We start from the raw sequence: 23254 nt of genomic DNA, 5'->3' as shown, positions 1-23254 counted from the left end.
CAGGGGTAGGGCAGCCCACCTGCAGCCCCTCTCACCAGCCCCACCCTCTCGTAAGGGGTGCAGGTCGGGGCTGCACCCAGTGGGGCAGGAAAGCTGAGTCTCGAAGCGGTGAGAGCAGGGCCCGCCCTGTGCATAGGTGGGATCTGCATGCAAGGCTGAGCTCCCCTCCCCAAGTGTGGGCGGCTGCCTCCCTCCAGGCCCCAAGTGCCCTGGGCACTGGGACCTGTCTTTTAGGTCCAGATGAAATTCCTGCCATCAGCCCTTCTGCGGCGAGGACAAGGCGGAGGTGGGGACCTGGTGGGGGACGACCGCTCCCAGCATCCCCTCAGGGCGCCCTCGGCCAGGGCCAGTGATGACCTTGGGGTGCCTCTGTGGGAGGAGGATTTCAAGGGGGTGGGGCGCTGCGCGCAGGCCTGGCGCCCCTGGGAGAAGAGCGCCCTGGAAGGGAGTGAGTCGGGGGTCTCGGTTTAGATGTGGGCTCTTGGGCGCGTCACTTCAACGCCTAGAGAGATGGGGGGCGACCAGAAAGCCACTCTTGACGGGTCAGAGCTCCAGGAACGGCCCGGACGGGGGCGGGCGGGGGGGCCCGAGCGGCGGGCACCGGGCGGCCCCTTTAAGCGGGGGCGGCGCGGGCGGGGGGGGCGGGCGCGAGCGCCTGTCGCCGCGGCCGCCGGGGCGGAGCCAGCGCCGAGCCGGTCCCGGACGCCCGAGACGCCGCCCCGCGCGGGCGATGCCGAGCGGCGCGGCGGGTGGCGGGCGGCGGGGCGCGCAGAGGAGCGGGCCGCGGCGCGGAGGCGGCCGGAGCGCGGCCCCGCCATGGGCTTCCTGCACCAGCTGCAGCTGCTGCTCTGGAAGAACGTGACGCTGAAGCGCCGGAGCCCGGTGAGCGACCCCGCGCGCCGCGGGCCTGCGGGAGCGGGAGGCTGCGCGCACCGGGGCCAGCGGCGCGCTCCCCGCGAGCACGTGCGGCGGCCCGGCCGGGCACGCGCAGACCCCAGGCAGGCGGGGCGGAGGGCCGGAGACCCCTCACCCGCCCCCGCCCCTGCCCGCGCTCCGGTCTCCGGGGAGGGGACTCGGCAGTGCCCGGCCCGCCGCCCGCGTCCGCTGACATTCGTGGTGCTCGGCTGAGTCACGGGGCGGGCGCCCTCCACAACGCGCTCTCCGGGGCCAGCTTCGGGGGTGGGAGGTGGCCCTGGGACCCTGGGGTCTTGAGAGGCCCTGCTTCCCGGGGCAGAAGGCTGGCTGGGGGTATGGATCCAGCTCAGAGGCTCTGTGATCTCTGGGCCCAGTCCCCTGGCGCCCCTGCAGGGACCCTGTCCCTCCCCTCCGTGCAGCAGCCCTCTGTCCTTGGGCAGGCACCTCTCCTCCCCCCCTCCCCCGCCCACATCCACTAGCCCTTGCTCCTGCTTTCTCACCACCGGCAGTGTCCTTGCTGTGCCAGCCTCAGCCAGCCCGAGTCCCTGCATCCTTTTGTCCTTCGGGGCCATCCTCCCTGAAGCTGATCCACTCTCTGATCTCCCCCACCCAACCTCCTCTGGGGACTGGGTCCTGCTGTTTGGAGCTGTGACCACGCCAGCTCTCTGCCCTGTGCCTGAGGTTGCAGGGCACAGCAGCTGTCGGGCAGAAGCCCTGGTGAGGAGCGGCGCTGGGGTGGTATGGATGTCATCATGCTGACCGTCACTGCTCTGGCCCTGGGAAGGATAGGGGCGTCTCCTGCTGGCCTGCCCAACTGGCAGCAGCCACACACCAGAGAGGCCTGGGCAGCTCGGGTTCCTGGCTGGGCCCTGGGGATTTTCCAGGATGGGGCCCAGAGCAGGTCAGGGTCTGGAGATGGAGCCTGGGGTGGAGGCATCCTCTTGCCCGTCTGGGGTCTGGGAGGCTCCTGGCCCCGGGACCCCTTGGGCTGACGAGCTCCTGCCTGGGTCCCTCCTCGAGAGGGGTTTCAAAGTGCACAGTGGGAAACCCAGGCCTGCAGATGGGCAGGGTGGCCATCATCACCATGGCCTGGCAGGATTCCCCTGGGCACCTGGCCCTGGCAGGGAGCCAGGGTTGTGTACACTCCCTGCCCAGGGCGCCTGGGGCTGGCTGGCACTGGGTTCCATGGATCAGACCTGCAGCCTCGGGCAGCCTCTGGCGCAGCTTCCTTCACCTCAGGTTTTGGGTCACTGGGGACAGCAGGGCGGGGATCCGGGGATGAAGGGGAATTGGGACATGGGCATGCATTAGTATCAGCCCCAGAGTTCTTGGCAGGAAGGACCCCCAGGGGCTGGGAGCAGAGGCTCCAATGATGGCCCCAGCATCCATTGGGGACCCCAAGGCTCAGGGAAGGGAGCAGTGGCTCGTTGGGTACCTGGCAAGCAGGTGGGAGGTGCCCACTGACCTACAGGAGTAGGAGTAGCCCCCGCATGCCAGGTTGGACCTCCCCCAGAACCTTCCTTGTCCCTGCCCCGCAGCACTCCCAGGGCATGGTTAGGCGTCTGGAGGTTCGCGGTTTGTGGCCACAGCAAACCAGAAATTCCTCCTCCAGGGTGGCTGAGGCCTTGCTGGGCCCACGCCATGGGCTGGGGCTGGCTAGATGTCGGGCACAGTCCTCCACTTTTCTGGGAGGGTCTTGGGCTTCACACTTGGACCCCTGGGCTTGGCTGGCAGAGGTTTTACCCTGTGTGCTGTGTGCCTTGCTTGGGGGGGGGGGGTGTATTCTGTGGAAAGCTTGGTCTGGAGAGTAGGAACCAAGGATCTCTGTGCCCTGCTTGCTCCCTCTTCCCAAGCTCTGTGCCTCGGTTTCTCCATCTGTCAGTGTGGCCTGTGCCCTCTTAGCTGGACATCGTTCTACCCTGGGGCCATAGGCTACTCCTGGTGGGGGGACCAGGTCACTGTCACCAAGTCCCTGGAGTGGGGGGCAGCACTTCCATTCTCAGGCCTCACCTATTCTCCCCTTGACGCAGGAGGAGGGGGCCCAGAGTGGGACAGCATGGGGTAGCAGGCTGGTCTCCAGGAACAGAGGTTTGACCACCTTGCAGGCCGCTGGGTGGGGCGCCCAGGTGGGGCTGAACCTGTACCGCCTGCCGTAACCAGACGCCCTTCTGGCCTCCCGCCCACCCAGCAGGCCTCCCTCCTCCCAGCAGCGCATGAGCGGCCGTTGCTATAGCAACGAGGAGGCAGCGAGGCCCGTTGCTGCAGTTACTGGTGGAGGTGCCGGGTGGCCGGGCGGGTGCAGCTGGTGCCGGCCCCGCGGCCATGACCCTGGCCTCCCGTGTGCCGCTTGCACACAGCCACCCTCGCGCTGTGTGCGTGTGGCAGGCGCCCCGTCCCAGTCCACAGTGCCTCCTTGGCTGGCCCTGGGCTGGATCCTGACTCCGGGTGGGGGTGGAGGCTGGCGCGGGCTGGCGCGGGCGTGGGGCGCAGACACACAGCGGGGTGTTCCAGACCACAGAGCTCTATTGTCAAAGCCCAGTAAACAGGGCAGCAGCTGCCCCCACCCCGGGGCACTGGGGCTCGGGCCCTGGGCCAGAGGGAGCGCCACTGACTGGGGGCTCTGAAGTCTGTTTGGGGTGGGGGGTGAGGGTGAAGCAACCCTGGTGCCTCTGGGAAGGGTTGGGTCGGGGGGGTGGTCCCCCAAAGAGCGGCCGGCCCGAGGTCCTCCTCCCCCTTGCACTCCTCCCTGCCTGAGCCAGGAGAGGTGGAGGTGAGAATGGCGAAGTCCTTCCGTTTTCCAGGTGAGACAGAGAGAAGTCTGGGCCCCTGGGCCCCTGGTACTTCTTTCCCACTCCGAGCAGATCCCGGCAGGGCTCACCTTGGTACCCAGCCCGGAGCGGCAAGAGCTGCCCTGCGAACCCTGAGCTGATGCCCCCTGCAGGCAGGGCCGCCGCGCCCGCCTGAGCCACCTGGGGTGAGGGAGAGGGGCCAGGGCAGAAGGAGGGACCTGTGTCTCAGGGACTGGGGGCTGTCAGACCCCTGACCAGGTCCTCCGGGAGGCTCAGGGTCCTGGGCTACAGCCAGGCCTCCCCCGCCGCCAGGCCTCACGCCCCTAGGCCCTTGCGTGGGGGTGTGATGGCACCACAGTGGCGGGAAGGAGGGCTGACCCTGGGGGAGTGTGGGAGCTGCAGGCCAGTCCAGAGACTGTTTCCGAGATCTTGCCCAGGCGCCCCTGCAGATGGGGGAGAAGATGAGCTGGGCAGACACATGGGTCAGAGTGGACCACAAGCTGGCTGATTTGTGTCTGCTGGTCTTCAGTGTGACAAGCAGAATCTAGGCTGGGGGTGGGAGACCTGATTTGCTTGAGCCGGATGACACTGACCCTCTCACTCTTCAAAGAGGTCCTGGAAAGAAGGGGCTGTGATCTCTGTGGCCCTGGGGGGCCTGGCTTGACCTTCTGTGGCCCCTGGGGGAGCATGGAGGGTCCGGGCTGGGCTGGGCTGGCCCTGCGGGGAGGGTGGTGTCTGTCTGGTAGGGAGAGGAGGGTTTGGCTTTGTCCTGTCCAGCTCTGGGCAGGTGGCCTCACTCCGCCTGCCCTTTCCAGTGGGTCTTGGCCTTCGAGATTTTCATCCCTCTGGTCCTCTTCTTCATCCTGCTGGGGCTTCGGCAGAAGAAGCCAACCATCTCTGTGAAGGAAGGTGAGGGTCCTCGGGGGGGTGGGGCGGGGGTCCGGGGCACAGCCGGGTGGGCGGGGAGGGCAGGCCCTCACCGCAGCACACACGCATGTCCCGTGTGCACGCGACCACACGCGCGTCAGCCGGCTCCCGCAGCTCGTCCCGGTGCAGTCTGAGTGCCCGTCCCCCCGCGCGGGCCCTGGCCCTGCCTCCTGGCCGGGCGGGAGGACGTGGCTGGCCACGCGGCTGTGAGCGGCCGAGGCGCCCAGTTCTCACTGTTCTCCTCTGTCCTGTTCCGCCCCTCCCCCGCACGGTCTGCGTCCTCCTCCCGGGCCTGCATGCAGTCTGTAAGTGCGTGGCCGCTGCCTCCCGGCCGGCCCGGGCAGCCGCCACGGGAGCCCTGCGGGGCCTCCTGGTGCGGCTTGAGCCCTCCCCACCCGCTCGCTTGCATTAACAGCCCCTCCTGGCCAGCTGGGTCCTGCAGGGCCCCCTGCCCGCTGTCAGGAGCAGCCGGCGCTCGGTGGGTGGGGGTGGGGGGAGGTCAAGGGTGGAGGCACCGGGACCACAGTGGCTCCCAGGTCAAGCTCCTCGGGGTCAACCCTCTGTCTGTGGGGTTGCCTGGCCCCGCCTTGCTGGGCCGGGGCGCCTGGCCACTCTCCACTCAGACCCTTGCGGGCTCCTGCATTCACTCTGCTAACCAGCTGGCCAGAGAGGTCAGAGGTCACTGCCCAGTAGGGGCCCACGTGCTCCCCTGGGCCCTGTGGGCAGTGCCGCATCCAAATTCTCGGGGAAGGTGTCAGAGCATTTTGGCCTTGACTGGCTGAGGGAAGGGGGGCGCTCTGGGAGTTGTCGGGAAGGGACGGTGAGATGCCCTTTGACCTCTGACCTGCTGGGTCATTTGCACTAGAACTCTTGGCCCTCTGTTTCTTGTCTGCTGCCTGAAGCTGCTTTTCCTTTCTGACTTTCTCTAAATCTCTTTTCTCGGCCTCTGTCTTCCTCCCCCTTCTTGATTTCTCCCTCTCTCCCCCTCCCCGCCCCGCCCTGGGCCCTCTCACCTGCCCGGCGCCCCCAGCCTTCTACACAGCAGCACCCCTCACCTCCGCCGGCATCCTGCCCGTCATGCAGTCGCTGTGCCCGGATGGCCAGCGGGACGAGTTCGGCTTCCTTCAGTACGCCAACTCCACGTGAGTGCCCCCTCGGACCCCAGCTGTCCCCCGTCCCAGGCCTGGTGACCTGCGGATGACGTCCAGTGGTGGTGGTGCAGGGTCACGCAGCTGCTGGAGCGTCTCAACCGCGTGGTGGAGGAGGGCAACCTGTTTGACCCCGCGAGGCCCAGCCTGGGCTTGGAGCTCGAGGTGCTGCGCCAGCACCTGGAGGCCCTCAGATCCGGCCTGGACACCTGGGAGAGCCACCTGGACCGACCTGCAGGTGCGCCCTGGGTGGGTGGAGCAGTGTGTGTGCTGGGGGTGGCCAAGCCCCGAGCTCTAGTGTCAGCTGGGTTTGAAGCCCAGCTCGTTCACTTCCTGCCCTGGGCCTGCGTGTGCCTCGGGCCCTGCTACCTACACCCTGGCTCTGAGTTCTCAGGGTGCACGTGCTTGGGGCCTGGCGAGCCGCCTGCCACTGTGCCCAAGCTGTGATGCCGGGAGCTCAGCTCTGAGGCTGTCTGGGGCACCTCGGCCCCGGGCAGGGCTGGCCTTCAGCCCCATCCTTCTACCTGTCCAGTGTCCTCCTTCTCTCTGGACTCGGTGGTCAGGGACCCACGGGAGCTCTGGCGTTTCCTGACACACAACCTGTCGCTCCCTGATGGCACAGCCCAGGCTCTCCTGGCCGCCCAGGTGGACCTGCCCGAGGTGAGGTGTCTGCTCCTGGGGAAGCTCCCAGCCCTGGTCGCTCCACTCTGCCCTCTCCTGGTTTCCGGTGGGGAATGCAGGGCCCCCAGCCTGAGCCCCCAGCCTGAGCCATGACCCCCGCACGCTCTAGGTGTATCGTCTGCTTTTTGGCTCTTCACCTGCCCTGGATGCGGGGTCAGGCATCCCCAGGGATCAGGAGCCCTGGAGCCGCCAGGGCAGCAATCCCCTATTCCGGATGGAGGTGAGGGGGGCTTTTAGTGGGATGGGAGACATGTTGCCTGCTTCTGGGTGGGTGTCTCTGCTTGGGTGGGTAAGATAGGGGCCCCCTTGGGGGTGAGGGAGAGTCCCCAGGAGTTTGTGGTTGGCACAGGGAGGGGGCAGGATGGTGATGCGTCTCCATCCCTACCCACCCGCCCCCCTCCCCCCCAGCCTGTCGTTGCAAAACCTGGGTGGTCTCAGACCTGGCACAGTGGGTGGGGCAAGGTGCCCGTCTCGGGCCAGGCCCTTGGTTTCCTCTTGGTTGGGGCTCCTTCTCAGCTGTTCCCCTGCCCCAGGAGCTGCTGTTGACCCCTGCCCTCCTGGAGCAGCTCACGTGCACGCCAGGCTCCAGGGAGTTGGGCCGGATCCTCACGGTGCCCCAGGGTCAGGAGACAGCGCTGCGGGGCTACCGGGACGCCATCTGCGGAGGTCAGGACGCAGTGCGTGCCCAGCGCTTTTCTGGGCTGGCCGCTGAGCTCCGGAACCAACTGGAGGTGGCCAAGATCGCCCAGCAGGTGAGGCCCTGCCTGCCAGCTGGCCCACAGATCTGCTGCCTGGGCTGGAGGAGGTGCCAGGGCCCCTCAGCGTCACAGGGCACTCCTGGGCCTGAGGCTGTGCTTGGGTGTGCCTGCGGTTGGGTGTCCTGTGGCCCTACGAATGCTGTGCCTTGTGCCCCCTGCCCTGCTCCAGGCCTTCGCCCTGGTCTGTCTCCTGGCCCCTGGCCAGTGCTCCCCTGACCCCCAGGCTGCTCCCCTCCTCCCAGCTCGTGTCCCCTGAGGGTGTCCTCCTCAGTCTACCCTGACCTCAGTCACTCATCTGCAGATCAGCCCCCAGACGCTGTTCCCTTCCCTGGGCCTGTGTTTCCCCACTTGCCCCGTTTCCCCTCAGCTGGGCCTGGATGCCCCCAACGGCTCCGCCCCCCAGCCGCAGCCAGCCCCTCCCCAGCGGCTGCAGGCGCTGCTGGAAGACCTGTTGGACGCCCAAAAGGTTCTGCAGGATGTGGACCTCCTCTCGGCCCTGGCCCTGCTGCTGCCTCAGGGTGCCTGCACGGGCCGGCCTCCTGGGCCCCCAGCCAGCGTCCCTGGCGGGGCAGCCAACGGCACCGGGGCTGGGGCAGGCCTGGGCTCCAACACCACGTCCGAGGAGGGTGCCCCGTCCGCTGCAGCCCCGGCCTCCTCCTCGGACGTGCTGCAGGGCCAGTGCTCAGCCTTTGTGCAGCTCTGGGCGGGCCTGCAGCCCATCCTGTGTGGCAACAACCGGTAGGTGGGTGGCAGGAGAAGGGGGGGTGAGGAAGACAGGTGGGGGCAGGGCCCGACCCCAGGCCTGCTTCTGACGCCTCCTCCCTGGGCTCGGTCCACTGCCCCCACTCCACCTCCATCAATTGACACTGGCACCTGCCCTGAAGCCCCGCCCCACACCCCGCCCCACGCCCCTCCCCGCCAACGCCCCACGCCACCCTGAGGTCTCGCCCGCTGCCGCCCCAGCACCATCGAGCCCGAGGCGCTGCGGAGGGGCAACATGAGCTCCCTGGGCTTCACGAGCAAGGAGCAGCGGAACCTGGGCCTCCTCGTGCACCTCATGACCAGCAACCCCAAGATCCTGTACGCGCCGGCGGGCTCCGAGGCAGATCGCGTCATCCTCAAGGTGCGTGCGTCCACTGTGTGATGTGCTTGGCCTGCATGTGTCGTCTGGAACAGGAACTGGAGGGGTTGGGCAGAGGGTTCTGCAGGCCGGGGACCCCTGAGCAGACGGGGGCAGGTGGTGTGGTTCGTCGAATTGGCATGGGAGGGGTGCAGCCCTGGCTCTCCAGCTCCGGCTTGGCTCTGTGGGTGAGGGGACCTGTAGGCAGGTTCAAGGTGCAGGGACGTTTTGGAGGCTGCCTTGGGGAGACACTGGATGGCTGGTGTGGTGCAGGGTCCGGGCCTGGCTGGACACGGCTGGGGCCAGGCAGTGCTGGTGAGGACAGAGGAGGGGCCGCGTGCAGAACCCGTCCAGAGCAGCAGCCAGTGGGTGAGATCTGGGTGGCGCAGCTGGGTGGTTTGGGGCCAGCTGAGGGCACGATGTCTGTGGCCATCCCAGGGTAGAAGTCCTGTCTGGAAGAAGTAGAAACCAGGGCTGGAAATGGCTCAGGAAAGGGAGAGGCTGTGGAGGGGGGTCCCTAGGATGACCATGGGGGAAGATGAGGACCAAGTGTCAGGGCTGCCCAAGAGATGCGTGGAGGGGGTCCCCCAAAGGAGCAGGGAAGGTGTGTGTGGGGGGAACCGGAGGCCGTGCTTTCCTGGTAGCTGGGCAGAGGGGCTTTCAGGGGAGGTGCTGAAGAGAGGCCTGGAGCGGGAGGGCTTGGAGCTTCCAGGTAGAATCTGGCCAGACCAAGATTAGTGGTTGGTGGGGACTGGCCAGTGGCTGGCCCCCAGCCATGGGGGGAGGCAAGGAGTGAGAACCCCCTTGCTGGCCGGGGTCCTTTTATGAGCCCCATGTTCTGCCCTCACTCTCTGCAGGCCAACGAGACCTTCGCCCTTGTAGGCAACGTGACTCACTACGCCCAGGTCTGGCTCAACATCTCAGCTGAGATCCGCAGCTACCTGGAGCAGGGCCGGCTGCAGCAACACCTGCGCTGGCTGCAGCAGGTGCTGGGGGTGCTGGGCTGGGGTGGGGGTGGCACGGAGCCCGCTCTGTCCTCAGGCCACCCTCTGAGCTGGCCTCCCTCACCCCCCAGTATGTGGCAGAGCTGCGGCTGCACCCGGAGGCACTGAGCCTGTCACCAGAGGAGCTGCCGCCTGCCCTGCGCCAGGACAACTTCTCCCTGCCCAATGGCTCGGTCCTCCTGCGGCAGCTGGACACCATCGACAACGCGGCCTGTGGCTGGATCCAGTTCATGTCCAAGGTGGGTGGGCAAGCCCCGGGTCCGCTGGTGCCTGGGGTCGGCTCTGAGGACACCCCCCCTCCCCGCCGCAGGTGAGTGTGGACATCTTCAAGGGTTTTCCTGACGAGGAGAGCATCGTCAACTACACCCTCAACCAGGCTTACCAGGACAACGTCACCGTGTTCGCCAGTGAGCCAGTCCCCTGGGCAGGTCCCGGCCCCTGCTCCTCTGCCTCTCCCTCCCCTAGTCCCTCCCCGCCCCACACCCCTTGATGCTGTCCTCGGCCAGCCCCTCACCCGTCCCCCTCCTCGGCCCCGCCCCTCGTCCCGTCCCAGGCGTGATCTTCCAGACCCGCAAGGACGGCTCCCTGCCGCCCCACGTGCACTACAAGATCCGCCAGAACTCCAGCTTCACCGAGAAAACCAATGAGATCCGCCGGGCCTACTGGCGGCCGGGGCCCAACACCGGCGGCCGCTTCTACTTCCTGTATGGCTTCGTCTGGATCCAGGGTGAGGGCCGGCCCTGGGTCCGCGGGGGGCGGGACGTGGCCTCCTCCACTGACCGCTGCCCCCCACCGCAGACATGATGGAGCGCGCCATCATCGACACCTTCGTGGGCCACGACGTGGTGGAGCCGGGCAACTACGTGCAGATGTTCCCCTACCCCTGCTACACACGGGACGAGTGAGTGTGGACGAGTGCTGGGTGCCCGGGGCCAGCGCGGAGCCCCACCCTCACGCCCCTCCCCCCCCCCCCCCCCCCCAGCTTTCTGTTTGTCATCGAGCACATGATGCCGCTCTGCATGGTGATTTCCTGGGTCTACTCTGTGGCCATGACCATCCAGCACATTGTGGCAGAGAAGGAGCATCGGCTGAAGGAGGTGGGGGGCTGGAGCGGAAGAGATGAAGGCGAGGGAGAAGAGGGGAGGGAAGGAGGGGGAGATGGGGGAGGGGAGAAGAGGGGAGGGATGGAGGGGGAGATGGGGGAGGGGAGAAGAGGGGAGGGATGGAGGGGGGAGATGAAGGAGAGGGAGAAGAGGGGAGGGAAGGAGGGGGAGATGGGGGAGGGGAGAAGAGGGGAGGGATGGAGGGGGGAGATGAAGGAGAGGGAGAAGAGGGGAGGGATGGGGGAGGGGAGAAGAGGGAGGGGAGAAGAGGGGAGGGATGGAGGGGGAGATGGGGGAGGGGAGAAGAGGGGAGGGATGGAGGGGGAGATGAAGGAGAGGGAGAAGAGGGGAGGGATGGAGGAGGGGAGATGGGGAGAGGAGAGACGGAGGAGGGGGAAGGGATGGGAGATGGGGAGGGGAAAGGGATGGAGGGGGGTGATGGGGGAGGGGGAGAAGAGGGAAGGGATGGAGGGGAGAGATGGGGGGGAGGGATGCAAGCAAGGAGAGATGGAGGAGGGGGAGGAGGGGGAAGGGATGGAGGGGGGAGATGGGGGAGGGGAGAAGAGGGGAGGGATGGAGGGGGGAGATGGGGGAGGGGAGAAGAGGGGAGGGATGGAGGGGGGAGATGGGGGAGGAGAGAAGAGGAGAGGGATGGAGGGGGGAGATGGGGGAGGAGAGAAGAGGAGAGGGATGGAGGTGGGGAATGGGGGCGATAAAGATAGAGGTTAGAGAAGGGGGAGGACTACAGGTGAGGGGGGTAGCTGTGGGCAGCCCTCCCTCCCCGGACCTGGGCTGGCAAGGCAGGGGCAGGGTGTTCCTTCCTGGTGCCCCTGTCCCAAGGCCTCGTGCCCGCCCACCTGCCCACAGGTGATGAAGACCATGGGCCTGAACAACGCCGTACACTGGGTGGCCTGGTTCATCACGGGCTTCGTGCAGCTCTCCATCTCGGTGACGGCACTGACTGCCATCCTCAAGTACGGCCAGGTCCTCACACACAGCCACGTGGTCATCATCTGGCTCTTCCTGGCCGTCTACGCCGTGGCCACCATCATGTTCTGGTGAGCGCTGTGTGGATGGCAGCGGGCTGGAGGGCGGGCCTCGAGTGTGGCTCCGCGGTTCAGGCGTGGCTGACAGCCCGTGGCCCTGCGTGCCCCCAGTTTCCTGGTGTCCGTGCTGTACTCCAAGGCCAAGCTGGCCTCGGCCTGCGGCGGCATCATCTACTTCCTGAGCTACGTGCCCTACATGTACGTGGCGATCCGTGAGGAGGTGGCCCACGACAAGATCACCGCCTTCGAGAAGTGCATCGCGGTGAGGGTCACGGGGGGTGGGCCAGGCTTGGGGGTGTCCAGCCTCCTCTCCCCCACTGACACCGCCGTCTCCTCAGTCCCTGATGTCCACGACAGCCTTTGGCCTGGGCTCCAAGTACTTCGCCCTGTACGAGGTGGCGGGCGTGGGCATCCAGTGGCACACGTTCAGCCAGTCGCCCGTGGAAGGGGACGACTTCAACCTGCTCCTGGCTGTCACCATGCTGATGGTAGACGCGGTCGTCTACGGTGTGCTCACGTGGTACATCGAGGCCGTGCATCCAGGTACCAGCCCTTTGGTGGGGTGGGGGAGGGGAGGAGGCTGTGTCCAGGGGGACCCGTGGCCTGGGGCAGACAGTGACCCCAGACCCTGGGTCAGCCTCCCCTCTACCCCGTAGGCATGTACGGGCTGCCCCGGCCCTGGTACTTCCCACTGCAGAAGTCCTACTGGCTGGGCAGCGGGCGGACGGAAGCGTGGGAGTGGAGCTGGCCGTGGGCTCGCGCCCCCCGCCTCAGCGTCATGGAGGAGGACCAGGCCTGCGCCATGGAGAGCCGGCGCTTGGGTGAGCGGGCACCAAGGCGGGGACAGGGGCAGTGGCTGAGCTTCAGGGGCCGGAGGCACCCCTGGCGCTGACCCTTGGCCCTGGTGCAGAGGAGATGCGGGGCATGGAAGAGGAGCCCACCCACCTGCCGCTGGTGCTCCGCGTGGACAAGCTCACCAAGGTCTACAAGAGCGACAGGAAGCCGGCCTTGAACAGGCTGAGCCTGAACCTCTACGAGAACCAGGTGGTGTCCTTCCTGGGCCACAACGGGGCCGGCAAGACCACTACCATGTGAGCGTGTGGGGGTCGGCCCGGAGCTCCTGGCGGAGCGGGCGGCAGGGAGGGCTCCCTGCAGGAGGTGGGGGCCGTGACCCCGCCTCCCCACCCAGGTCTATCCTCACCGGCCTGTTCCCGCCGACATCGGGTTCGGCCACCATCTACGGGCACGACATCCGCACGGAGATGGACGAGATCCGCAAGAACCTGGGCATGTGCCCCCAGCACAACGTGCTCTTCGACCGGCTTACGGTGGAGGAGCACCTCTGGTTCTACTCGAGGCTCAAGAGCATGGCCCAGGAGGAGATCCGCAAGGAGATGGACAAGTGGGTGGGGCTCGGGTGGGAGGCGAGGCTGCAGGCAGAGGCACCGGCTCCCCGAGGGCTGGTCCCACCCTCCCGTCCTGCCCTCAGGATGATCGAGGACCTGGAGCTCTCCAACAAGCGGCACTCGCTGGTGCAGACGCTGTCCGGCGGCATGAAACGCAAGCTCTCCGTGGCCATCGCCTTCGTGGGCGGCTCCCGCGCCATCATCCTGGATGAGCCCACGGCCGGCGTGGACCCCTACGCACGCCGCGCCATCTGGGACCTCATCCTGAAGTACAAGCCAGGTGCGCGGGGCGCGGGGTGGTTGTGAGCAGCCCCTGCCCAGCCCTGCCCGGCCGCCCCCCCCCGACCCCCATCTTGACCTCCCGCAGGCCGCACCATCCTCCTCTCCACCCACCACATGGACGAGGCCGACCTGCTTGGGGATCGCATTGCCATCATCTCCCACGGGAAGCTCAAGTGCTGTGGCTCCCCGCTCTTTCTCAAGGGTGCTTACGGGGATGGCTACCGCCTCACGCTGGTCAAGCGGCCTGCCGAGCCCGGGGACCCCCAAGGTCTGTGCTGAGGCTGCCTGCCCCGGACCCCTTCCCAAGACCAATGAGGTTGAGGGGCTGGGCCCTCACCATTGCCCCAGTGGGCCCAGGGTGCTGGTTGGGCCTGGCTCACACTCTCCGCCAGCCCCTGAGTGAAGCCCTCCCTACCCTCCCAGAGCCAGGGCTGACAGCCAGCCCCCCAGGTCGGGCCCAGCTGAGCAGCTGCTCTGAGCCCCAGGTTTCCCAGTTCATCCGCAAACATGTGGCCTCCTGCCTGCTGGTCTCGGACACCAGCACCGAGCTCTCTTACATCCTGCCCAGCGAGGCCGCCAAGAAGGGAGCCTTTGAGCGCCTCTTTCAGGTGTGGGGGTGGGGCTGGGCTGGTGGAGGGGGTGGGGCTCAGGGGAGAGGTCAGTGTAGGAGGTGGAGCTGCCCAGGAGGTGTGTTCAGCAGAGGAGGTGGGGCTGGTAGAGGAGGCGGAGCCGGGTTAGGGCTCGGGGGCAGGGCCAGCAGAGGTGGGGCTACAGGGTGAGGTGGGACTGCTGGAGGAGGCGGGGCTGGGCTCAGGGGTGGGGCCAGTGGAGGAGGCGGGGCTGAAGGGGAGGTGGGACTGCTGGAGGAGGTGGGGCTGGGCTCAGGGGTGGGGCCAGTGGAGGAGGTGTGGCTGAAGGGGAAGTGGGCCCCACCCTCCCTGTGGGGTCCCCCCTCCCACCCTGAGGTGGGCCTCACCCAGCTCTTTCACAGCACCTGGAGCGCAGTCTGGATGCACTGCACCTGAGCAGCTTTGGGCTGATGGACACGACACTGGAGGAGGTGTTCCTTAAGGTATCGGAGGAGGACCAGTCGCTGGAGAACAGCGAGGCAGGTGAGAGGCTCCACGGCTACTGACCCAGCTCTGCCCCTGCCCCCACCACCCTACTCCACCAGGTCCGAACTTGGGCCTGGGGCTGCTCACTTTTCCTCTGTCTGTGGGGGCCAAGGGTCTTAGGTGGGAATAAGGATCCAGATCTCCCCAGGGTCAGACTGGGTCTGGGGCCGTGGGTGGGTGGGTGAATGTGGAGGCTGGGGTCCCGGACAGGCCTGCAGGTGGCAGGCAGCCTTGAGCCCCATATCCCCTTCCCTGGCTTCTCTGCTGCTGCAGACGTGAAAGAGTCCAGGAAAGATGTGCTGCCTGGGGCCGTGGACTCGTTGTCGGGGGAGGGTCACACTGGCAACCTGGCCCGGTGCGCAGAGCTGGCACAGTCCCAGGCGTCGCTGCAGTCTGCGTCCTCGGTGGGCTCTGCCCGTGGTGACGAGGGGGCCGGCTACACCGACGTCTACGGCGACTACCGCTCCCTCTGCGACAACTTGCAGGACCCTGACAACGTCAGCTTGCAAGGTGGGAGGCGTCCGGGTGGGGCCGCAGGGTCCCTGGAGGGTGGTGAGGGCCCCCTGCTCAGCAACCCCTCCCGTGCAGAGGCCGAGGCGGAGACCCTCTTGCGGGTCGGCCAGGGCAGCCGCAAGCTGGAGGGCTGGTGGCTGAAGATGCGCCAGTTCCACGGACTCCTGGTGAAGCGCTTCCACTGTGCTCGACGCAACTCCAAGGCGCTGTCCTCGCAGATCCTGCTCCCTGCCTTCTTTGTCTGCGTGGCTATGACGGTGGCACTCTCCGTCCCAGAGATCGGTATGGCCGCCCGGCCAGGCATCAGGATGTCCGCCCTGCTCGGGAGCCATGTGGGGAACCCACACTTGCGCTGGGCCTGGGCGCTGCGCCTGAGGCTGGCGGGCATGCGCCTAGGCTCCTCTGGGATTCCTGCCTCCTTGGGGTCCAGGCCCCAAGCTTGGGCCCTGTGGGTACTGGGAAGAGGGGACCCGGGCCTGGGGGATGCTGGCAGGCCGTAGGAACCTGCTCAGGCTTCCCCGTGCACCCCGCCAGGCGACCTGCCCCCGCTGGTCCTGTCCCCCTCCCAGTACCACAACTACACCCAGCCCCGCGGCAACTTCATCCCCTACGCCAACGAGGAGCGCCGGGAGTACCGGTGAGGCCGTGGGACGGGCCGCCCTGCAGGGCGGGGGCCGGTGCGAGAGCTGGGAGGGGTGGTCCCGTCCCCGAACCCAGACTGGCTCTGTGCTTTCCCAGATTGCGGCTGTCCCCCGACGCCGGCCCCCAGCAGCTGGTGAGCACTTTCCGGCTGCCATCAGGCGTGGGCGCCACGTGTGTGCTCAAGTCTCCGGCTAACGGCTCACTGGGGCCCACGCTGAACCTGAGCAGCGGTGAGTCGCGCTTGCTGGCCACGCGGTTCTTCGACAGCATGTGCCTAGAGTCCTTCACGCAGGGGCTGCCGCTGTCCAACTTCGTGCCGCCCCCACCCTCGCCTGCCCCGTCTGACTCCCCCGTGTCCCTGGACGAGGACCCGCCGCAGGCCTGGAACACCTCCCTGCCGCCCACCTCCTCGCCAGGTACTGGCTGGTGGGGACGCCTGGGGCTCGGGGCAGCACGGGCTGGGCTGACTCTGCCCGCTGCGCCCACAGAGAACTGGACGTCGGCACCCTCCCTGCCACGCCTGGTGCGGGAGCCCGTCCGCTGCACCTGCTCTGGGCAGGGCACCGGCTTCTCCTGCCCCGGCAGTGTGGGTGGGCACCCGCCCCAGATGCGGGTGGTCACGGGTGACATCCTGACCGACATCACCGGCCACAATGTCTCTGAGTACCTGCTCTTCACCTCCGACCGCTTCCGGCTGCACCGGTGAGCCAGGCGGGAGGGGCGCGCCGGCCGTGGGCGAGGAGGAGACACCTGTCTCCCGCCTGGCTCACCGGTCCTCGGCTTGCCGCCCAGGTACGGGGCCATCACCTTCGGCAACGTCCAGAAGTCCATCCCAGCCTCGTTCGGCGCCCGGGCCCCGGCCATGGTGCGGAGGATCGCGGTGCGGCGGGCAGCCCAGGTGAGCGCCGCTCGGCCCCGGGCCCCGCCCCTTCCGGCCCTCGCCCGAGGTCTGCAGGGGCCGACGTGGCTCTCGGGGTCTCTCTCTACTCCCCGCAGGTTTTCTACAACAACAAGGGCTACCACAGCATGCCCACCTACCTCAACAGCCTCAACAATGCCATCCTGCGTGCCAACCTACCCAAGAGCAAGGGCAGCCCTGCGGCCTATGGTGGGTGAGCCGGGGCGGGGGGCGGGCCGGGCTGGGCGCAGAGCAGGCCCCTGAGGCTGCCCTTCCCTGTGCCACAGGCATCACCGTCACCAACCACCCCATGAACAAGACGAGTGCTAGCCTCTCCCTGGATTACCTGTAGGTGCGGGGGTGGGCGGGGGCGGGGGCGGGGGCGCCGCTGCGGGACTGCGTGCCGGGCAGGGCTGAGGGCCGCCTCGCCCCCAGGCTGCAGGGCACGGATGTGGTCATCGCCATCTTCATCATCGTGGCCATGTCCTTCGTGCCGGCCAGCTTCGTGGTCTTTCTGGTGGCCGAGAAGTCCACCAAGGCCAAGCACCTGCAGTTTGTCAGCGGCTGCAACCCTGTCATCTACTGGCTGGCTAACTACGTGTGGGACATGGTGTGCCCCCAGACCCCTGGCTGTCCCGTCCCCCCGTCCCCTGCTGGGCCCCCGGTTCTGCCCCCGGGCCCCCCACCCCCGCCCCGGGGCCTCACCCCCTCCCTGGCCCCTCACTTGCCACCCCTGCTCTGGTAGCTCAACTACCTGGTCCCGGCCACCTGCTGTGTCATCATCCTATTTGTGTTTGACTTGCCGGCCTACACGTCACCCACCAACTTCCCCGCCGTGCTCTCCCTCTTCCTGCTCTACGGGTAAGGGGGAGTGGGCGGGCGGGGGGAGTGGGCGCAGGGCAGGCTCGGGCCGCCCAGTGACCTCCGCCCGCCTGCCACCCGCAGGTGGTCCATCACCCCCATCATGTACCCGGCCTCCTTCTGGTTCGAGGTGCCCAGCTCAGCCTATGTGTTTCTCATCGTCATCAACCTTTTCATCGGCATCACGGCCACCGTGGCCACCTTCCTACTGCAGCTCTTTGAGCGTGACAAGGTGGGGCGGGGCGGCGGGGTGAGGGGATGGCGGGGCGGCGGGGTGATGGGATGGCGGGGCGGCGGGGTGATGGGATGGCGGGGTGCTGGGGTGAGGGGATGGCGGGGCGGCGGGGTGATGGGATGGCGGGGCGGCGGGGTGATGGGATGGTGGGGTGCTGGGATGGCGGGGCGGCGGGGCTGAGGCTGTGCCCTGACCCCCGTGACCCTCTAGGACCTGAAGGTTGTCAACAGTTACCTGAAAAGCTGCTTCCTCATCTTCCCCAACTACAACCTGGGCCACGGACTCATGGAGATGGCCTACAACGAGTACATCAACGAGTACTACGCCAAGATCGGTGAGGCCGGCCAGGGGGTGACAGCGTGCGCCCCTGGGCGGGGAGGCTGAGGGGGCTTCCAGGCCTGGGGGAGAACGGGGGCTCCTGAGGCCCCAGGCCCAGCCCTGAACCAGCTGCCCCACAGGCCAGTTTGACAAGATGAAGTCCCCGTTCGAGTGGGACATTGTCACCAGGGGCCTGGTGGCCATGACGGTCGAGGGCTTCGTGGGCTTCCTTCTCACCATCATGTGCCAGTACAACTTCCTGCGGCAGCCGCAGTGAGTGGGGGAGCGCCGGGCAACGCACGGTGGGGGGCCGGGCTGGGCGCTACCCTCTTTCCCGCCGTGGCCGCGGTGTGGGGGAGCGCTGGGCGCTGGCGGGGGTCCCGGCCGGGCACTGCCCTCCCTGTCCTCCCAGGCGCATGCCCGTGTCGACAAAGCCCGTGGAGGACGATGTGGACGTGGCCAGCGAGCGGCAGCGGGTGCTGCGGGGGGACGCTGACAACGACATGGTCAAAATCGAGAACCTGACCAAGGTGGGCCGTGGGCGGGTGGGGGCGGGGCTCGGGGTAGGGTGGGGCCCAGGCGGAGTCCGGCCTGGTGGCCGGCCAGCCTGCCCCGCTGAGTGGGCCGCCCCCTCACCTCTGCCAGGTGTACAAGTCGCGGAAGATCGGACGCATCCTGGCCGTGGACCGCCTGTGCCTGGGCGTGCGTCCTGGCGAGTGCTTTGGTCTCCTGGGCGTCAATGGCGCGGGCAAGACCAGCACCTTCAAGATGCTGACGGGCGACGAGAGCACGACGGGGGGCGAGGCCTTTGTCAACGGGCACAGGTGTGGGCGGGCGGGTGTCTGGGTGGGTGGGGCGACGGCAGTGACCGGTGCTGACGGCGCTGTGTCCCCAGCGTGCTCAAGGAGCTGCTCCAGGTGCAGCAGAGCCTGGGCTACTGCCCACAGTTCGACGCCCTGTTCGACGAGCTCACGGCCCGGGAGCACCTGCAGCTGTACACGCGGCTCCGCGGCATCACCTGGAAGGATGAGGCCCGGGTGAGGGTCGCCCGGCGGGGGAGGGGGCTGGTGTGTAGCGTGGGCCCCTGACATCGCTCTCCCTCCCAGGTGGTGAGGTGGGCCCTGGAGAAGCTGGAGCTGACCAAGTACGCTGACAAGCCCGCCGGCACCTACAGCGGAGGCAACAAGCGGAAGCTGTCGACAGCCATCGCCCTCATCGGGTACCCCGCCTTCATCTTCCTGGTGAGCCCTGGGGTGGGATTGGGGGTCAGGGCCCCGCCTTCATCTTCTTGGTGAGCCGCGGGATGGGATGGGGGTCAGGGCCCCGCCTTCATCTTCCTGGTGAGCCCTGGGGCGGGATGGGGGTCAGGGCCCCGCCTTCATCTTCCTGGTGAGCCCGGGGGTGGGATTGGGAGTCAAGTGCCCTGCCTTCATCTTCCTGGTGAGCCCGGGGGTGGGATGGGGGCCAGGGCCCCGCCTTCGTCTTCCTGGTGAGCCCGGGGGTGGGGTGGGGGTCAAGTGCCCTGCCTTTGTCTTTCTGGGGCGTCCGGGGGTGGGATGGGGGTCAGGTGCCCTGCCTTTGTCTTTCTGGGGCGTCCGGGGGTGGGATGGGGGCCAGGGCCCCGCCTTCGTCTTCCTGGTGAGCCCGGGGGTGGGGTGGGGGTCAAGTGCCCCGCCTTTGTCTTTCTGGGGCGTCCGGGGGTGGGGTGGGGGTCAGGTGCCCCCCTTTGTTTTCCTGGGGGGCCGGGCAGGACGCAGCTGGCGGGGCAGGCTGGGGTGCACTGGTCCGGCAGCTGAGCCTGGCACCACGCCCAGGACGAGCCTACCACCGGCATGGACCCTAAGGCTCGGCGCTTCCTCTGGAACCTCATTTTGGACCTCATCAAGACAGGGCGCTCGGTGGTGCTGACTTCGCACAGGTCCGCCCCCCCGCCCCCGCCCCCGCCCCCGCCCATCGGGCCCTCCCCCTTCCCGTGCCAGCCTGTGCGTCTCGCCCTCAGCATGGAGGAGTGCGAGGCGCTGTGCACGCGGCTGGCCATCATGGTGAACGGGCGCCTGCGCTGTCTGGGCAGCATCCAGCACCTGAAGAACCGGTGAGCAGCGGGGGCGGCAGGGACGGTGGGCTGTGGGCCGCGGCAGGCGGAGGCTGGGCTCCCCTGGCGGCCGGGCTGGGGCCAAGGGCCTGTCCCACAGGTTCGGGGATGGCTACATGATCACGGTGCGGACCAAGAGCAGCCAGAACGTGAAGGACGTGGTGCGGTTCTTCAACAGGAACTTCCCGGAGGCCGTGCTCAAGGTGGGCGGGGCCGAGGGGCGGGGGCGGGGCGGGGCCCCGGGGCGAGGGGCAGGGGAGGGGCGGAGCCCCGGGGCGAGGGGCAGGGGCAGGGGCAGGGGCAGGGGCGGGGGCGGGGCGGGGCGGCACTGCCTGAGCAGCCTCTGACCTCTGCGCCCCCCCAGGAGCGGCACCACACGAAGGTGCAGTACCAGCTCAAGTCGGAGCACATCTCGCTGGCGCAGGTGTTCAGCAAGATGGAGCAGGTGGTGGGCGTGCTGGGCCTCGAGGACTATTCGGTCAGCCAGACCACCCTGGACAACGTGAGTGCTCTGGGCCGGGGCCGCCGGGCCCACCTGGGCTGGTCCCCACCCACCCTCTCGTCCCTGCCCACCAGGTGTTCGTGAACTTCGCCAAGAAGCAGAGCGACAACCTGGAACAGCAGGAGACGGAGCCGCCCTCGGCGCTGCAGTCCCCGCTGGGCCGCCTGCTCAGCCTGTTCCGGCCTCGGCCCCCCACCACTGAGCTGCGGGCGCTCATGGCCGACGAGCCCGAGGACCTGGACACGGAGGACGAGGGCCTCATCAGCTTCGAGGAGGAGAGGGTGAGCGGGGTCCTAGCGTCAGGGCAGCCAAGCCGGCCAGAGAGCCCAGGCTCTGGATGCGGGTGGGGCCGGGGGGTGGCCCCGGGACCCCTGCTGTCCTGAGCTCACGGGAACAGAGGGACCCGCCTGATGCTCAGGACTATAGCGGACGCAGGAGGCCTGGGCACAGGCAGAGGAGACAGACCCACACAGACCCCAGAACAGCTTGGAAACGGAGGGCATTTCAGAGACAGGCAGAGCGGAGGTGGGGGGAGCAGAGCCTGGGGACAGCAGCCACCGGCCTGGCAGAGACAGGCCACACGGGGAGCTGACCACTGAGAGGAAGCTCAGGGCAGACAGAGGTGGGAGAGCCTGCGTGCGGGCCGGCCTGGGGCAGGTGTGGGGCCAGACGCCCGAGCCAGGCCTGTCCCCGTCCCCCAGGCCCAGCTCTCCTTCAACACGGACACGCTCTGCTGACCGCCGGAGCTGGGTCAAGGTCACGCTGTGGGAACGGAAGTCGGGCGGTGGCTGAGGTCCCACCCTGTGCCCCCAGTGCCCGCCTGCCAGGCCCTGGAGTGGGAGGTCCAGGACCAAGGGCTTCAGGCCCCTCCAGCCCCGCCCTCCTCGGCCATCGCGCCACCCTCCCCTCATTGTGCCAAAGGCTGGCCCGGCCCCGGGCTGCGCACACCCTCACCCTGCTCTGCCTTAAAGCCTTGGGGTCTGGCCAGCCCCTCGCCCCTGCCCAGCTCTGCCCACCACCCCCAGGGCCACGGGGTGACCCGGGCTGCCAGGTACCGCCCGACTTCTCCTGGCGACCCCTGCCCTCCTGAAAGGGCTGTTCTCTTACACCCAGTTTGGATGGTGGCTGCTACCAGCCTGGGACTGGGGGGCGGGGTTAGGTGCCACCCAAGGCGCCTGTTCATTTTGCTTTAGGATGAGCCTCGTCACCCTGGTTTCCCACAGGGAGCCGTTGTCGTGGGCCAGGGAGGGGGCTGCCACAGGGCAGCGGGCCGGGTAGCAGGAACGGAGAAGCTGGCCCCACCGGCCAGGTGAGGGGCCGGACCCCCTCCCCACTCCCTCCGGCTGTCATTGCTCTCCCACCCAGCTTGGCCCCCTGCCTGCCCACCCGGGAGCCAGACCCGTACGGAGCGCACAGGTGTTTGTTTTCAATAAATAAACAAAAACGTTCACGCCAGCTTGCGTGCGTAGGGTGGGGTGTGGGGTGAAGGTGGGCCCACTGGATGCCAAGGTACAGCCCCTGCCCTGTAGGCCGGGCTCAGGGTGGGGGAGGGTGACTGGGTCAGCCTGGAGGAGGGGTGGGCTCCTCGCCCTGCAGGCCGGGGCTCAGGAGAGAAGAGTTTCCAACACAGGGATGAGGTCGAGGACAGCAGCCCTGGGCCCTCGGGCCGAGCCTGCCCCGCAGGGACTGTGAAGGGAGGAGGGTGGGCAGCCCCCAAGGGCCCTCCGGGGGCTGCTCTGTGGATATGGCAGGGGCGGCGGGGAGGGTTGGTTAGGGACAATCCACGTGGCTGGGGTAGGTTGTGGTCTGGTTAAGGTTGGTGACCATAGGTTTGTTCTCACTTCTTTAAAGACATTTTTAAAATATGGTAGAAATTTCATACAATGGAAGTGGATAGAAAACACAAATTGAATGTCTGTGTTTGTACATGTCAGAGGTCATCCTGCAGGATACACACAAGCATAGGTTCAGAGTGACATAGGCTAATGGGTAGTTTTTCAGTTTGCTGGGTTTCTCTCTCCCACTTGGCCTAGTTTGCTAGGGCTGCCATAACAAAGTACCACAACCGGGACGGCTTAAACACCGGACATTTACTCTCACTGTCCGGGGGCCAGAAGTCCAAGATCGAGGTGTCGGCAGATTGGAGCCTCCTGAGGCCGTGAGGGATGGCCTGCTCCCTGCCCTCCCAGGTGCTGGTGGTTTTCTTTGGGGCCTTTGGCTTTGGAAGCGTCACCCCCATCTCTGCCTCCGCCTCCACACAGGGCTCTCTGTGTGTGTGTGTGTGTGTGTCCACATCTCCTCCTTTTTTATATGTATATATATATTTTTAAAACATTTATTTATTTTTAGCTGTGTCAAGTCTTAGTTGCGGTATTCAGGATCTTCGTTGCGGTGCGTGGTTTCTCTCTAGTTGTGGCCTGCGTGCTTAGTAGTTGCGACCTGCGTGCTTAGTAGTTGCGGCGTGCAGGCTTAGTTGCCCCGCAGCATGTGGGATCTCAGTTCCCCGACAAGGGATCAAACCCGCGTCCCCTCTTTTGGAAGGCAGATTCTTAACCACTGGACCACCAGGGAAGTCCCTCCCCTTTTTATAAGGACACAGTCATGTTGGGTTAGGGCCCATCGTAATGACCTCATCTTAACTTGATTACTTCTGTAAAGACCCCATCTCCAAATATGGTCACATTCTGAGGGGTGGGGGCTTGGGGAGGAGGACTTCATATGAATTTGGAGGGGACACAGTTCAGCCCGTAACACCAGTAAATCTCAGGCTAGAGACCCGCCTCCTCCGTCCTCTCCTGTGGATGCACCAGGACTCTGCCACACCCTGGGGCACTGCACACCCGTTTGTCCCTCGTGTACTTATGGGGACGTCTCGATGGCAGCTGCTGTTTACCAGGGA

The 23254-nt window shown here is 67.1% G+C and overlaps 1 protein-coding gene across 3 annotated transcripts; it reads left to right on the top strand.

Annotated features, from left to right (window-relative positions):
- Positions 1 to 697: 697 nt before the first annotated feature.
- On the top strand, positions 698 to 21803 carry ABCA2 (ATP binding cassette subfamily A member 2). Of its 3 annotated transcripts, none has more exons than XM_082401827.1 (48): positions 802 to 882; positions 4520 to 4613; positions 5662 to 5773; positions 5854 to 6017; positions 6312 to 6439; positions 6570 to 6680; positions 6994 to 7212; positions 7586 to 7956; positions 8182 to 8341; positions 9196 to 9324; positions 9414 to 9581; positions 9653 to 9749; positions 9896 to 10069; positions 10141 to 10243; positions 10325 to 10439; positions 11313 to 11503; positions 11603 to 11753; positions 11830 to 12034; positions 12148 to 12312; positions 12402 to 12582; positions 12681 to 12893; positions 12981 to 13177; positions 13265 to 13447; positions 13603 to 13787; positions 14171 to 14291; positions 14568 to 14804; positions 14883 to 15089; positions 15342 to 15444; positions 15546 to 15865; positions 15938 to 16151; positions 16242 to 16347; positions 16446 to 16557; positions 16635 to 16695; positions 16783 to 16957; positions 17093 to 17208; positions 17293 to 17440; positions 17654 to 17777; positions 17902 to 18034; positions 18174 to 18291; positions 18407 to 18585; positions 18657 to 18798; positions 18868 to 19002; positions 19576 to 19679; positions 19761 to 19853; positions 19954 to 20056; positions 20218 to 20355; positions 20430 to 20636; positions 21057 to 21803. In XM_082401827.1, the coding sequence occupies exons 1-48, from the start codon at positions 817 to 819 to the stop codon at positions 21090 to 21092; spliced, it is 7314 nt and encodes a 2437-aa protein (XP_082257953.1). In that variant the 5' UTR covers positions 802 to 816; the 3' UTR covers positions 21093 to 21803. The 3 variants fall into 3 exon arrangements, with proteins under 3 accessions (XP_082257954.1, XP_082257953.1, XP_082257955.1); XM_082401829.1 differs by adding an exon at positions 3717 to 3889 and having other exon boundaries at positions 866 to 882; positions 14568 to 15089; XM_082401828.1 differs by having other exon boundaries at positions 698 to 882; positions 14568 to 15089.
- Positions 21804 to 23254: the final 1451 nt, after the last annotated feature.

Source organism: Balaenoptera borealis, assembly GCF_965194805.1.
Source record: "Balaenoptera borealis genome assembly, chromosome: 8".
NCBI classification, from domain to species: domain Eukaryota; kingdom Metazoa; phylum Chordata; class Mammalia; order Artiodactyla; family Balaenopteridae; genus Balaenoptera; species Balaenoptera borealis.
Note: the sequence above shows the minus strand (reverse complement) of the source record. Positions and strands in the feature narration are given on the sequence as shown.

Coding starts and splice junctions, on each gene's coding strand:
- ABCA2 (XM_082401828.1), top strand. CDS start 817: ATGGGCTTCCTGCACCAGCTGCAGCTGCTGCTCTGGAAGAACGTGACG. Junction 13,178..13,264: donor CATCCTGAAGTACAAGCCAG/GTGCGCGGGGCG, acceptor GACCTCCCGCAG/GCCGCACCATCCTCCTCTCC. Junction 13,448..13,602: donor CGAGCCCGGGGACCCCCAAG/GTCTGTGCTGAG, acceptor CTACCCTCCCAG/AGCCAGGGCTGACAGCCAGC.